Here is a 15945-nt window from a genome sequence, read left to right as displayed (position 1 = left end):
TTGTGTTCGCAGGATTTTCTTAGAGAATTATTGAAACATGAACTAAAAATGCCGTGTTTTATAAGTTAAGAATGCACGGAGTTAAAAGGAAGAAGAGGCTTGTTACCACGTGGGTAGTACATCCAGCAAGAACGCCTTTCGTGCGAAAATAACTTGATATCAAGGAACCTTATTACACCATTCTCGGAAAACTCATGGGTTAGTTCAAGTGGTCTAAACCATTTGCTCACTGTGTCCAGAACTAAAAAAGCATCAGACTTGTACGAGCTGGCATCAGTATCAACATATCTAAAAGCAGCTAAGACGTTAGTGTTGATGAATGCATCCAAAACAGATCTGTCAAGTTTTTTTTTTAAACAAATCACTGATGATGGGAGCGATGCATGATCCGATGCAAATGCCTTCTTTATGAAGATGAGCTTTACCATCCCAATAGATATATGTCGACTGAAGATAAAAGCAAAGTAATTCTAAAAAGCTGCCGACACTGATGCCAGACTGAGTCTGGAACTTAGAAGGGCCAAATTCATTAATGCATTCATCAATGCAGTGAAATAGGGAGTCATGTGGTATAGAATAATAAAGGTCCTTAACGTCAATTGAAAAGGCAAACAGCCTTTCATTGCATCATGAGCTGACAAATTGCTGTACCACATCAGAGTTTGTTACAAGAAACTGATCATCCACTTTTAAACAATTTAAGTTTTTCTGCAAGATAAGAATTGCAAGAAAAGGCTTTTTAGAATTACTTTGCTATATCTTCAGTCGACGTACATCTATTGGGATGCTAAAGCTCATCTTCAAAAAGAAGGCATTTGCATCGGATCATGCATCGCTCCCATCATCAGTGATTTGTTTTTATCAAAACTTGACAGATCTGTTTCGGATGCGGTCATTAACACTAACGACTTAGCTGCTTTTAGATATGTTGACGACTTTTAAATTTTTCTTAACACTGATGCCAGCTCGTAGAAGTCTGATGCTTTTTAGTTCTGGACACAGTGAGCAAATGGTTTAGACCACTTGAACTAACCCATGAATTTTCCGAGAATGGTGTAATAAGGTTCTTTGATGTCCAGCTATTTTTGCACGAAAGGCATTCTTGCTGGATGTACTACCCACGTGGTAACAAGCCTCTTCTTCCTTCTAACTCCGCACATTCTAAACTTATAAAACGTGGCATTGTTAGTTCATGTTTCAATAATTCCCTAAGAAAATCCTGCAAACACAAAATGGCTGATAGTTTTCGTGAGCAATCTGAGAGGTTAACTTCGGCAGGCTACCGAATCTTTGTGCAGGTCTCTGTTGCTGAAGGCCTGCTGCACAAATCTTTGTCAGTGGTAAATGTAAATCCAGATGGACCAACTTGGGATAGGCAAAAAATTGCAGTAATTCCGTACATGCATAGAATCGCGCATAATCTGAAAAAGGTCGCTCAGCATGTAAACGTCAAAGTTGTGTTCTCTGCCCCGGAAAAACTAGGTAACCTATGCAAAATGATCGTCCCAGCATCCAGGCCCAAACGAGAGTGCCTTATCGCACACCAAAAAAAAATCTATGGATTGCAAAGAACGTCGTATACCGGATTCCCTTGTCTTGTGGCAAATATATCACCCTCGCCGCAAACACACTCTCGCTCGTTACCTCACCCACCCGCCTTACCTTCTCTTCCCTTTAGTAGAACCCTGCCTATATATATACTGTGCCGAGGAGAGCATATGTCGCCTTGAAGAAGACAAGTCCACTTGTCGAAACGTTGGCTCCTGCTCTCACCTTGTTCTCATGTTGCTCATCGTCTCAAATATTATATCGGACAGACGGGCCTGCTGCATAAATGAAAGGCTGAAGGAACACAAGTACAATGTAGACCGCACAAAACAGGGCTGGCTTTCTGCCCACTGCTGCGCATGTGGATGCAGGCCAAGATTTAAAACATGTAGTATTGTCGCAAAACACAGACCGTGTTACACGTGAGATAATCGATGCGGGAGAAATTCTACGTTTAAAGAATGGTTGCCCCTCTGTCGCTCTCACTGACTAGGGGATCAGATACCTTGGGCTATCTCCACATTGACTTTTGTGTGACTTTGTCGTGGCGTTCTGCGCATGGTTGGTGTGCTATTGTGTTACTGTATAAATAACGATGCTTTCTCAAAATAAAATAAACTTTTCAGCGCTCTGTTCTCTCTTCTGTCCCCTCTGGTGGCCTTGCGCTGTTAACCTGACTTTAAAGAAAGTTCATAGTATAGCGCAATTTTTCCCTTTTATGCTCACAGTATATATGCTTTTCCTAGCTTTATTAATTTTTTTTACATGACTTTTGTTTGAAGACACAGAGGTGGCGTCGTCACAGAGGCATCTTCCTGAAGCGTTCCATTACTCAGGCTCGAAGCTGTCTTATTTGTCAGTGTAGAATGTCTCCTATGCTGGACAGAATTGGAACACACTTTTGGTGATCACCACTGAGACCATGATGAAGGTTTACTGGAGCTATAGTGTGGCCTGCACACTTCCAAAATGAATTACTACGAGACAAAAATTGCAATACTGATCCAGGAAAATGTAGGGCAGTGTAACAGAAAAGATTTGTATAAGTTAAAGTTGTGCAACTGAAGTTTGTTGAGCTGTAGTAATGGTGAATACTGTGGAGTTTAGGTGGAAGAAGTTACCTTACAAAAGTTTATCTAAGGTTCATTCACGTGATCTTTGCAGAAGTTATATTTGACTGTACTCTATATTCACACATAGATGCATATTATCTTTTGTCATTGCAGTCTGCAGTGGCTGCGGGGTTCTCTGGAAAAAAATTCAGCCAGCCTGTCTGGCCTGAAGGCTTCTTTTGCGGCTGTTGCTAGCTTCACACCTCAGCCATCACCTGTTTCAGTCGTTGGAACATGCGCTTCCACTGTAAGTGAAATTATACAGATGTCCTCATATATAGGTTCGAGCCTTGATAACGAACATGGATATAACCAAGTAAATATAAAATTTGGCATGAAATGCTTTATTTAATTGAGTATTCTACTGCTGTAATGAAACCAAAAGTGCAAGTTCTCAGACGATATCGGTTACAGCCAAGCAAGTACAGTAAGATCTCGTTATCATTAATTTGGGAAATTGCATAAATAATTTGGACTTTCCCTCTGGTCCCAACAAGCGTATGCATTATTTAATTACATACATCAGTCTCGTTAATTTGGACATTATATTTGGTCTTGCACCAGTTAATCCAGATGACTGCCGTAGCGTATAAAGCGCAGACTTGCAAAAGTATCCAACCGAAACCACGGCCGGGCTCGACTGGCGCGCGCGCTTGCTTCTTACGGCCTTCGCATCGGGGCTAGTTCTTGCCTATCGCCGCTGCTTGGTGGGGGGCGCTGCGACCACCCTGCTTAAGGTCCTCAGCTGTTCCCAACTGATCTGTGCAGCGCGCGCAACGCTGGAAGATGGGGTCGGGCGCGCTTCTTACCTCACCGTCCATTCAAGAACAAGTCGCCTAATTGTAGAGGACGTGTAAATGGTTCATCTAGGCTTCTTATAAATGCATGCAGTGTAACGGTATTAATACATCGAGCTTCTTTAATTTCACTGGGGAACATGGAGATGCATGTGCCGGGAGAACAGCTCTCCGCCATCAAACGCATATGCATATTGAGGAATGAAAATAAATATTTTTTGTTCGTATGCACTTATACCCCTGTCACACGGCACATGCAATGCCATTTGCAGTAAATGACATTCATACCGAATGTCACTACGGTCTTGTGTTCCCAGTCTACACGGGTAAACAAAATGGCATTCGCAATTCATGGCATTGTTTTTCGGCAGGCTGCTATGATAACGAGACCTTACAAATCGTGCTTCTTGTTTACATATTTTGACTATATTGTTAGCAATACAATGGTAAACATTGGATGGTTATTTGATAATATATTACACTTCATTTTAACTTATCGATTTTGCAGTTTTTTGCCAAGCCCCTTTCGTCGAGATTACACAAGTCGCGCGTGAATGAGTTCGGGAAACTTATTCAATGGGCGAATGCCATTAGCTGTGAATGTTATTCACTATGCCCGTGTAGAAGCAACAAAAATGGCATTAACACTTAATCTCATTTGCTGCGAATGACATTACACGTGCCGTGTGACAAGGGTATTACAATGGTTGCCGTACTTTCAGGTGAAAACTCTTGCGGACACAGTAGCTCACAAATGTGTCTTATTCACAATTACAATCTAAAGTGTTTCCTTGGTGGCTTGTGTACATAGGCCTAAAGCTTGTCGTTTTCGTCAGTCAGTTGGTTTGAGTGATTTACAAGGAGTATTCTCAGAAACTTCTCAGCAATTAGATTTGTGGATAGTCTCACATGGCTGTCGTCAACACCTTCAGGGCAGCTCAAGATGGGAGCGCGTTGTAAATAAGGCTGGACTGCTCTTCCTGCGTGGCAGGTGTCCGGACGCTTTATCGAAAAAAAAAAAATTATCTTGTCCAAAAGCGCTAGAAACTTAAGCTAGAAACTCATTGCTTGGAAACTGGTGAAAAGAAACACCGGGTGTTTTCCCGGAACGGGACTTGCAACACGGAACACAACAATACACCATCACATAGCAGTTATATACCGATGTGCAATGAACGGCGCCAAGTCTTGGTTGTGGCCGCTTGTACTAAAGGCTGTACAACCGTCTTCAGGAGCCCACAAATTACTGCATACTGAACAACACTGACAGAGCACCCAATAAAATGCGCGGGAAAACGATCGTGTGAGCGCGAAGGCAAGGCGAAGGCAAGTGCATGCACGCGGAGCAGGGGAGGAAGGGTCTAGGGCGCCTCGATGCCAGCGGCGCTGGGCATCGAGGCACCCTAGAAGGGTCAGGGTCGCAGCGCCCCTACTGCTGACAAGTGGCGAAACGTGCTGAGAAACTCTCCCATTGTTTCCCCGACAGGTGAGAAGGCCGTAAGAAGCGAGCGCGCGCGCCAGTCGAGCCCGGCCGTGCCGAAACGAAGCAGTGAAGTTCGCATTGTCATAGTCATCAGTGGGAACCTTGCGGGAACCACAAAATCTGTTCACGCTTTTTTATTACCTTACAAGTTACACGCAATAGACAGTTAGTTGCTGGACAGCTCACTGGCAAAAAAATAAAAAGTAAAAAACTTAATTGGGGTGTGCGCATGGTAGTAAAAATTTTAGCATGTATACTCGGATAAAGATGCGTGTCTCACACCGTTGCCGCACTGTGAAGAAAGTTGAAACGCCGTTGCCGCTACGAGTGCTTATCAGTCACGAAAAGATGAAAATTGCAGCTTCCAAGCTTATTTTGTGCGAAATAAAAGCAAGGGTAGTGGATTTTTTTTTTTAGTATATAAAGCAGGGGTGGAAGTGCTGCGCCATTTGCGCCACGCTGTGCCAATCCACTTTTCCTGCACCATCGTGCTCCAAAAGGCATTATTGCGCCAAAACTGCTCCCAAGCGGTGCCTCCATGTCCTACATGCCCGATAACTTGTACGGCGTCGCGGCACGATCACGTACCCCAAAGTCAATGTATAAGAACGTCGCAAATTTCGGACGGAAGAACCCTTCGACGTCTGATTTTCCTGACTTTGTGCCATGACCGCAGGTCTGAAATGGCATTAATCAAAGCCACCACCGCCGCCATTTTGATTATCTCGCAGCCTCGAACTGGTGCTCTCGCACGCAGATTTTCGGCAGCCCCACCACGGCAGCGCTAGGCCTAGCTGCTTCGACGTTTGCTATTAAGCTTCTTGCCGTTCCGGCCGTGTTTTTCATTGAAATAATTCGCTGCTGTCAGCAAAGGCACGGACTCCGCCTTTGTAATCCTCGCGATTGGCTTGGAAGCTCGGAAATCACGGCGCGTTGCGTAGTGTCGGTTCCCAAAAGTCAGCTTCGCCTCAATACAGAAGTGTTACGCGGTGAAGCATACGCGAAGTATTGCGATGAAGCATAACGGGAGTGGGAAGGGGCAATTGTCACAGGACACAGTATGTTTCTTAATTGCACACGCTTGCACCTGCCGTGTCCTGTCACAGTACGAGCACCAATATGCCTCGTAAGTGTACTGGCAGGCCTTCAGAGCTTTTTCGGACGGCAACTTGCGCGGTTGCGCTTCAGACCTGGCAGTGCAGTGCTCCCATCTCCGATTGCGAGTATCTTATTATGACATTAGTAGCCCGCACAAAAAATACGAAAAATTTAAACAGTAAGGACGAGGTGTGGCTTGTATGGGAATTTTGCCTTGAGTTGCGGTTTCGCAGCCATGAAAATATTGCCAAGAAGAGTGGCCTCACAGCTGCACGTGCCATGCTGCCGTGATGGCACACTTTCGAAACATGTCACTCGTGTTAGCCTAGTGCACCTCCACTGTCTAACACAGCACTGCACATAAATCCTCCATTCAATGAGCTTCCTTAAATTCAAACTCCATCTACAGGCGAATCCACTTATAGCAATATTCAATTGCCAAGAAAATTTCATTGGTTATAATCGATAATTGTTATATAACCGATAATCATTATGACCGAGTTGAAGGAAAACAAGTACAGGGGACAAACATTCAAACATTTCAATTGGACAGAAAGAAGTACAGTCGAACCTGCTTATAGCATTACTGTTTCTAAAGGGGCCCTGAACCACTTTTTATCAAGGTCGAGAAATGCATTTGACGTTAAAATAGCCTATTTCAGAAATACTTGGCCACAAAAATGTACTTCAATGCATTCAGCAGAAGCAGAGTTATTGGCAATGAAAGGTCGTGTATGATTCCCTTCGTGGTGCTCCGGCTCCTTCCTTAATGTCTTGCACTGCGAAGGCTACAGTGGAGTGGGGCGTGCCCACAACGTTCCACCTACTGAATGTCACCATGGCGCACAGTTTGAATTTGATTTTAGATGCTCACGTAGGTGCCACTATTTCTGAATGCCGAAGACTCGCCAAGCGCGGTTGTCCTCGGCTAGCCGCAGTATGTCGCGGTGACTGCGGTAGCTACGCAGTGTTTGCTTTGTGCACGATGGGGCTTGAGTACGCACTCGTGCTCATATTCTCCTGTTTGGCCGTGTTACGTGGTGTGGACCGGCTTTTTCCTGCACCAGCTGGACCGAAGGATAGCAGCCACATCAACCTTGCACATTTTGAAGTAAAGTCTGCCAAGACATCTAGCCAGGAGATGCTAGGAGCGAGTGTGCTGGCAAGCATATGTGTGGTCGCATGGTTCGAGGCTAGTTGAGCATTTAAAACTAATTAAAATTAGTGAGACCCGGTGGCTATGACACCAATAAGCAGTCTGGTCAAAGTTTAGTTCCTACGCAGGTGATCGCAGCCGAGTGTGAGCAGGCGATAGTTCACTTCTTCTGGAGGTACGTAATTCTTATCAAAATTTGAAAGCAGATTTTCCCCTACTTCAGCCTTTTCATTAAACTGCATCAATAAATATACACAGTAATAGTAGGGAGAAGCGCACTGATCCAAACACCCTTCTTGAGTGATGTCAGCTATTAGCCAATAGCAGCTGCATATGGGAATATGCTAGATGATGAAATATAGTGCCCGAAAAGAGTGAGAAGGCTTCTGTTAAAAAGAGTGTTTGAAAAGAATGCTTCGCTTGTGAGCTCCACGCACTGCGCACCACTGCAAAATTTAGCTGAGATGCTCACAGCAGCGGTATGCTTTCCGCAGACTGCGTTTTTTCACCAAGCCTGAGGAGTGGTTCAGGAACCCTTTAACAATACTCGCCTGTAACAATGAGCGGTTGCCCCCCCGTGAACTTTTGTGTGTGTTCTATGGTAAAATAAGCCGCTTACTACAGCGTAGACCGCTTATAACGTAAGCCGCCGGAGTCGCGAATATCCGCATTATAAGCGGTACCGCACTATAACCAAAGCAGCAATTTTCAAGGCCCGCACATATGCAAAACATGTGCACCGAGCCGCCACGTGTATGCGAACAGTCGAGGAATACGGCTAGAACGTTTGCATTCAATTTACAGTGGAATCTCGTCAATTTGAAATAATTCACGCGGCGGCGCCTCCAACCGGCATTGCTCCGGCACCGCCATAGAGTAAAAGCTTAAGAGAGACCCCTCAATCTCGCGCGCGAACAAAAAAAAAAAAAGAAGAAAAAAAACGCGGCGGAAATTTCACCCTCTCTCAAATGGCAAGGAAGCCGATTCTGCGTTGCGCCGGAAGATGCGTGTACGTGCCGATGTCTCAGCCACGCTACTGCAGCCGCGCGTAGAAAATGGCAGTGAACCCTTCTTTCTCCTTTATGCTTCCTCTACTTTCTAGTCACGTGTTGACCTTGCACGCTGCGGCTACGGCGCAGAGGGAAGCAGCGGCGCTGTCCCAGGCCAGCCAACGAAACTGCCCACGCCGGCAAACGCCCGCTTCCCGATAACGGCAGAAAACAAAACTTCGGAGAGCTGGCGCCGGGCCGGCTGAAGCGGCGGCGCCTGCACGGCGGCGGGCGTGCACGGTGCAAGTGAGGGAGCTACGAGGGAGGGCGAGGGGAGCCACCGAAGCGGCGGAGTTGCCGAGGCGAAATCCGCTTCCTCGCCGCCCTCCTCCCTCACATTCCACGGTCTCCGCGTGCGCCCTTCGCCTGTGCCGGCGCCGCCCGCTCCCTGAAGTTTCGTTTACTGCCGTTATCGTGAAGCGAGTGTTGGCCGGCGTTAGCAGTTTCGTGGCCCTCGCTCACTATGCGTGCCGTGATATTTCACGACTCGCACTCACGATTCTGGTTTCAGCCTTACTGGCTGTTCGTTCGCACCACGTGCCCTTCTCCTCCACTTCGTCTCTCTTTCTTCCTCGAGCACTCCTTGGGGCGCCCGTTTGAGGGGAGCGTTTGCCGTCTCCGCCGACTTCCGTACTCCCAGGCAGCTGCACTGTAACCGGTATTTCGTTTCCTGCAACTGCACTATAAGCGATACGTGTATACATGGAGTACTATGGGAAAATTAACGGGAGTCTGAAAAGACCGCACTATATCCGGTCCTGCACTATAAGCGGTTACGTTATAAGTGGTCTATACTGTACAATGTTCCGATGCCCCATTATTAGCTATAGCAATTAAATGTGTATAATTAAATATATACAGCAATGAACAATCGATGCACCATAAATCCTTAAGCTTTTTATGGTAAAATAACCTGCTTACTACAATGCTCCGATGCGGGGTTATCGGTTATAACAATTAAATCTGGCTGCTGGGTGTGTGTGCCGAAAAGAAAACGAAAGTGAAATCCGAGAAAAGAAAAAAAAAATGCGAGCCACTTCGCACACCCCGCAAGGCACGCCTTCGATGCCCCTCTTCCGTCTCGCTTCTACCCCACCAACGTCGACTAAAGGGTGGAAGGTAGACGGGAGAGGCCCGGGCATGCAAGGTTGGCAATGTTATGAAGGCAGACCATGCAGTGTGGGGCAGAGAATCGCGTTTTCTTTCTTTAACCAAGGATGTTGCGTTTTTTTTTTTTCCTTTCAGCGCACACACCCAGTAGCCAGATTTAATTGTTATAACCGATAACCCCGCATCGGAGCATTGTAGTAAGCAGGTTATTTTACCATAGAAAGCATAAAAAAGTTTATGGTGCATCGATTGTTCATTGCTGTATATCCCGCATGGCAATTTGGGGCAACACAAAACTAATTATTTTTCTAATAAAGTTTATCTATCTATCCCATATGGTGTTAAAACCGGTTTTGTTATAATTTGGTTCAACTGTATTTTTAAACAATTTTTGGGTTCGAATTATCGAGATTTGACTGCAGTTTCACCGTATACTAAGCAGGCTTCCTGATATGAAAGTGGGTAATGCATGGGAAGATATGGTAGCTGCACTATTGGCTTCATACGTCTTACTTAAAAGACAATGTAACTTGAACGTGACACATGTTGAGTTTTGTGGGACAATAATGTGCTTAAGCATAGGACTAGCACAAGTGACCTCTCTTGTTTACTTCATGTATTTGGCAAATGCGAGCAACCATACTAGTGAAACATTTTTTTTTTTTTTTTTTACTTGATTTTGCTAAACAACTCTGCAAGATTTATATCTGTGTACGGAAGCTGCTTCTACTCGTGCATTATGAGAGCGTGTGAGGGGCTCTGCATAAGCTAGTGTTTCCTATGGCATGTCACTCCACAAAGTCCATAGGACCCTTATTTATCAATGAATAACTATAATGTAAGTTGCCTGCTGCAGCTTTCAATTCAAGTTTACTCGGATGATTTCTCTCCGTTTTTTTGATGAGGTTGCCAAGATATTATTGATACCCTTGATTTTTGTTTCCACTAGCATCAACATTGTTCTTCGCTTTGTTTGCTTTTGCTTTCCTTTTTTTTTCCATTCTACATTTTTGTGTGACACACTATTTTCTATTGGTTGTGCTACTTACATCGGCTGACATTTTTTCTACCCCCTCCTCCTCCTTCCCTTTGCTGTAATGCCATGTAGGTGCTGTGGGTAACAAAGTAAAATATATTGTAAAAATAACACAGCTTATCATCTTTGAAGATGCTAAGCACAGGCCTGCTTTCATGCCTGGGTAAAGCTGTTGCAATAAGGCAGTGGTTTGGGGAGTTCTCTCTATTGAAGTATTTGTATACTGTAAAGGAGCAACTGCCTAAGCTCCAAAGTGGGAGCACTTCAGCTGATGAGTGTCTACTTCTCTGGGCTCAGTGGTCACATATTCTCAGTGTTAGTTGTTTTTTTTTTCCCTTGCTTTATGTTATGTCAAATTCTATTTTCTCTGTGTTGGCAAGTTTTAATTAGGATCTGAGTGTTTCTGCAGCAAAATAACATGTTGGTTAGTAAGTTAGTAATTACTGTTTGTTATCATATCACATTGCACATCAGTCCTTTACCTGTCCACTTAAGCATGCGTGCTTGTATGCGGACAGGGCAGTTTATACATATATATATATATATATCGCTTAGATATGCTAAATACAGCGTAGATCTTTGCCCTACCAATTTTACCTAAATATACAAGCAGTAATACAAGCGAAATCAAGAACACCGATGACATTCAATGCCATCAAACTAAAGTAACAAGAACAAACATATACGCAAGAAAGAAAAAATACTCCTACGCACACATATCTGGTAAGAAGCATATTCCCTTGCTACAAAACATACCAGAACAACTTTCAGTGCACTTCAACCATGCCTCCCATAACCCCTGCCTTCCCTTCAAAGGCCACAGAGACCAAGTGGGTGTAGCCCCATGTAAGTGGGTGAAGGCTCTCCCAGGACGGCAGTGTGGTCCCCGCAATCGCGAAAGAGCAAAAATCCTGACAGCCCAGTGCACCAAGACCAGTCTACTGCAACATACACAACCCTTAAGAGCACTGAAATGATGTGACGAAACATGCAATAAAAAACACTCATAGTGCGTACAGCACCCAATACCATCACTTGGGTAATATTTCATACTTGGGGTTTAAAGATAAAGCTTAAGAGTACTATCCCTGGCTTATGTGTGTTTCATTCTCTACACTTCATTCTGCTAGTACAAGAGAGAAATTAAATTTAGCATTTGTACTAGCCATGTACAAGACATTGCTGGTAATCATGAGACAGGTGCCAGGTTCTATTTAGCCCACTTGAATGCAGATCTTTGTCTTCTGTATTGTTCAAGCTGTAAGTCAGTCAGTAAGCAGTCTTGGAACAAATATAATTTTTTTTTCTTTGATGGCTTTCGTCTTGAATTACCAGACTGGATCCAAGCTTTCAAGTCATTCAAGTAAATGGGGCTCTAAAGGTACTGGACAAGGATTTTCTTCAAAGAACATAACGACTCCCCCATTATTTCGCAAATGGTAAGCATTGAACACCTTTATGTTTATTCTCACTACAGTGCAGTTAGCTTTGTTTTCTCAGTTAGGTTGCCGAGGACGAAAATTGTTGTGCAACTTCAACTATTTGTTGAGATTTGATGCAGCAGGTGAGATCATGAGTCAGTTATAAATTGGCATGTGCTTTCCGTTGCACGATCCTAACTTTTGAGTTCTGCGTGGCACCTGCAGTCTCAGTGGATGCTCCAGATCTGCTTCTGTGGTCTGAAGTGTGTATATGTGTATATGAGCACGGTGTACTCATATACACATGTGCTTGAAGAATTTGAGACAATTGCAATGGCCCTAACAAATATGAAATATTGTTCTCATCGGTATGGTACTCACTGGTGGCATGTAGCATTTTTATTTGGGCTTTGTTTTTAAAGGGGCCCTAAACCACTTCTTATCGAAGTTGAGAAATGCATCTAATGTTAAAATAGACTATACTACTTCATATACACTTTGCCGCAAGAAGTACTTCAATGCGGTCTGCAGAAGTGGAGGTATTGGCAAAGATAGCCTTTGATCCCATTCGCAGTGCTCCCGCCGATTCTTCCACACCTTGCACTGCAAGGGCCATGGTGAAGCGGAGCAGGCCCGCAACGCTCCACTTCTAAACGTCGCTGGGGCACACAGTTTGAATTTGATTTTGGATGTTCATGTAGACGTCCACTACTTGTGATTGTGGAGCCTATGACACGCCAGACTCTTAAGGCTATCCCTCAACTTATGGTTGAGTTCACAGTGTCTCCAGAGGTGTCTCATCCCTTAGCTGTGCAACAGTATACTAGATAGCTACATGCGGGTGTTTCTTTGCACCCAGTGGCATGAGTAGCACATTTCCTTTCGCACCTAGCTCTACGGAAATCACACAATTTCCGAAGGTCAAACGAAATGTTCTCTTTATGTTAGCTCGTGCGAGTACATTGGCAGCACGCACATCGTCAGTTGCACTACACAAGGGAAAATTTAAAACTGTACAGTCTAGCGTCTACCACAGTCAGTGTGAGCGGTGGCACTGGCTTACAGTTCGGATGCACTGAAGTGAGCTTGCAGAGTTTGCGCCTCCACCAAATACGATAGTGTTCGCTTGCTGCACACATGTGCACATCCGTTGCAACAATAGCTGATCACCGTGCTGCTGCGGGCCACAATCAATGCGGCGAATTATATGGGGGGCAAATTTAGATGATCCTGGCGACGCCGGTGTAACGTATCCGACATCGCCGGGCTGCCTGCATGCACGCTGGAAACGCCGTACTATATCCACGATTTTAAGCAATGGATGCTGCACTCCAAACTCGCGTTGAAAGATTTCCTAGTGTTACAAGCTTTGGCCATGATGGCGAGATGACGACCCTCTAGGTTAGGCCTCTTAATGCAGCCAGTGTTCATCTTGAAGCAGTAGTTTGCACATGTAGACATTGCTGTATTGAATGAATGAAATGTGGGCCAATTATATTGAATGGGTCCAGTCACAGGTCCTTTTCCCGGCCGCTGCCACCGTCGCCACGTTCCAGTCGAGTCAGAATGCAATAACGCTTGCGTGCACATTAAGGAATTTTAAGTGGACAAAATAAATCTGGAGCCCTCTACTACGGCGTCGCCTCATGACCCACTGCAGTTTCAGGATGTTAACCGCATAATTTAGTTTGGTTTTTAAATGTGAGCCGTTTCACAAATATTAACAGCCACTCTAGTCTGTAGTTCTGGCAGTAATCGTTTTTGGTGTTACTTTTTGAGTGAGCCAGATCTATGCCTCAGTGGATTATTATTTTACTAATTTTACTGTGTTGCAACAAAGTTGTTTTTGAGAAGATGGAGGTGTTCGCTGCGAGAGCTTTCTGGATTATAGCTCAGTAATGCATTCGATGTGACCTCATTGCAGTATGCTTGCACAGCAGTCATTTTCAGTGTTTCCTTGCAATGACTGCTCTTCATTGTTTCGGATATCAGTCAGCAATGTGCCCTTGTCATGCTGCCACTGTTGTCATCGTTATCATTGCGTCTTCATAATTTTTGCATAGTTTGTGCAGAATTGTACAAGTCTTGCACAAAGTTTGGGGTGTTGCAGGTAGTTGGATGAGTAACTGCTCTTGCAGTATAGTAAACTCCCATTTACGTGAAGCTGTAAAAAGTGGTGAAAATTTTGGGATAAGCGGAGTTCCGAGATAGGTGACATCTCGAAAATAGGAGCCCTCTGGCCGTGTATAGACCATGTGCAGAGTTTCCAAAATACCGCTAGTAATATTTTCGGTCAATTTCATGTGCATCAGCACTAGAGAGATGTCAGCGTCTACGGGCATTAATGGCATTACTGGCACTGTGCCAAGACAACATGCTTGGCACGGAGTCGGGACGATTTATCCTAATGATATACATTTAAAGCCAGTCATCCGAGAATGACTGTTTTCAGACATACGAAAAGCTGCTGCTTGCTGCATCGTAATGAATTCTGGACAATGTAACTTCGTAAACAGAAACTACAGAAGAGAACAACTGTCACGCCTGTAACAGATGCCTACCAGTGACATGTCATTTACAGCTCACCATTGCCCTCACATGAAGTGACGGTCCCTATCAAGCTGCAACCTCGCAGTAACGCTGTGAGCTCGCATGCTGGCTTTTGGGCGCAGCCCGTGGGCTCAAAAGGGCTTGCTTAAAAGTGCCGATCATCTTCCCCAAGGTCACGAATAATATGCTGTGACCACGTTGATGTATCACTGACAGCGTCCTAAATTAGAGGGTGTGAAAAGACCTACTGCCAACTCACCGCTGCCGCGTGAGGCTGCAACAAAGTGGCAGCGAGCAGCCGAGCAAGTGCGCATGAGCGGTGATAGATGGAAAGAAAGTGGGTAGCGCAGCCTGGCGTGGCGTCTGGCTCGGGCCAGCGAGATGCCACCGGGTAAAAAGCGAGTGCAAGGGACAGCTATGGATGCTATCCCCTTTGCCTTTTTCCCGATACTTTTGAAGTCGAGATATCTGGAGTCCAGCACAAAATCTTTTCGGGATAAGAGGTGAAAAACTCCTGTGCTGAAACTACAGCCAGAAAAAATATTTGGACTTAAACAATTTTTTTAGATATCAGAGTTCGAGTTAATGAGAGTTACTCTATATTAGTTCAGAGCTAGAGGAATAGCTAAGTCTGCTGGCTTCTTGTTTTGTCTTCTTCCATTTCTTTTATTTGTTCTTTCAATTTTTAATGACAGGGTCTAATCTTTAACTGCAGTTTAAACCAACTAGTCCCATTAATTGCTTTGGTGAACACACTGACATATAAAAGAAATGTTGAACAGGGCGAGAGTTCAAATCCCACAAGTAGTTTGCTTGCTTTCAAAGATTTTCTTCTCCGTTAGCAAAGGGTTAGAGTTTCGGTCACTTAGGTGCAAATTGCTACCTTCTATGTGCTCACACAGCTGCTTATAAGGCTTTTTGTCATCATGCTTCCTTCCATTTGTTGTGATGGTTTCATTTTAAAGGTAATAAATTTGTTTACAGTCTTCTTCACGTGCCTGTCCCTTTTGTTGTTACCGAAACCTTTCAGTGAGCTTCCATAATAATGATCGTTCTATCTTCCTTACAGCAAGAAAAATCCACAACTTTTCAGTCAGCGATTGCAACTTAGTGACGAAAGTGATGAAGAAAAAAAGCCAGGTAGGAAAATGCATGTTTTACAGGTTCAGCTAAAATGCTCTGCAGTGAAATGTCATTTACTTGGTAGAGCACCTAAATAGAAAGAAAAAATTGATAAAGGTGTAATAACAGTGTCAAATACACTAGAACTAGTAAGTGAATAATGTTAGTCCAAACAGGTGGGATAATGCTGTTATTTCCATCAGCCTTTCTTTTAAAACTTGGGCTCAGCTCAGTTAAGGTGGAGTGCTGCTACAGCTGAGAATCCCACGCACTGTGGGCACGATGCAGCTTCCTGCAGAAGCTGAAATAGTTAAATTTCTCACTCTGCAGAACATGAGTTTGCATGGCGGAGCAGGTGCACTGATGGCAAGCAGGTGTCGCATAGGAGAGATGCAACAGAAGACCGTGCTACACACAATATTGTCATTGAAGATTTATGGTTTGGAAGAATCAAGTTTGCAGC

General features: G+C 44.4%; 1 protein-coding gene across 2 annotated transcripts in view; it reads left to right on the top strand.

The window, feature by feature from the left end:
* The window catches only part of LOC119436803 (uncharacterized), a 125674-nt gene that overhangs the window by 7792 nt on the left and 101937 nt on the right, over positions 1–15945 (top strand). For both annotated transcript variants that reach the window (XM_037703793.2, XM_049659997.1), the window contains exons 6-8: positions 2775–2907; positions 11725–11828; positions 15430–15500. In XM_037703793.2, the coding sequence (XP_037559721.1) occupies positions 2775–2907; positions 11725–11828; positions 15430–15500 (308 nt within the window). The remainder of the gene's footprint in view (positions 1–2774; positions 2908–11724; positions 11829–15429; positions 15501–15945) is intronic.

This window comes from Dermacentor silvarum, chromosome 1 (assembly GCF_013339745.2).
Source record: "Dermacentor silvarum isolate Dsil-2018 chromosome 1, BIME_Dsil_1.4, whole genome shotgun sequence".
Taxonomy (NCBI): Eukaryota; Metazoa; Arthropoda; class Arachnida; order Ixodida; family Ixodidae; genus Dermacentor; species Dermacentor silvarum.
This window is presented reverse-complemented; position numbering and strand designations above follow the sequence as displayed.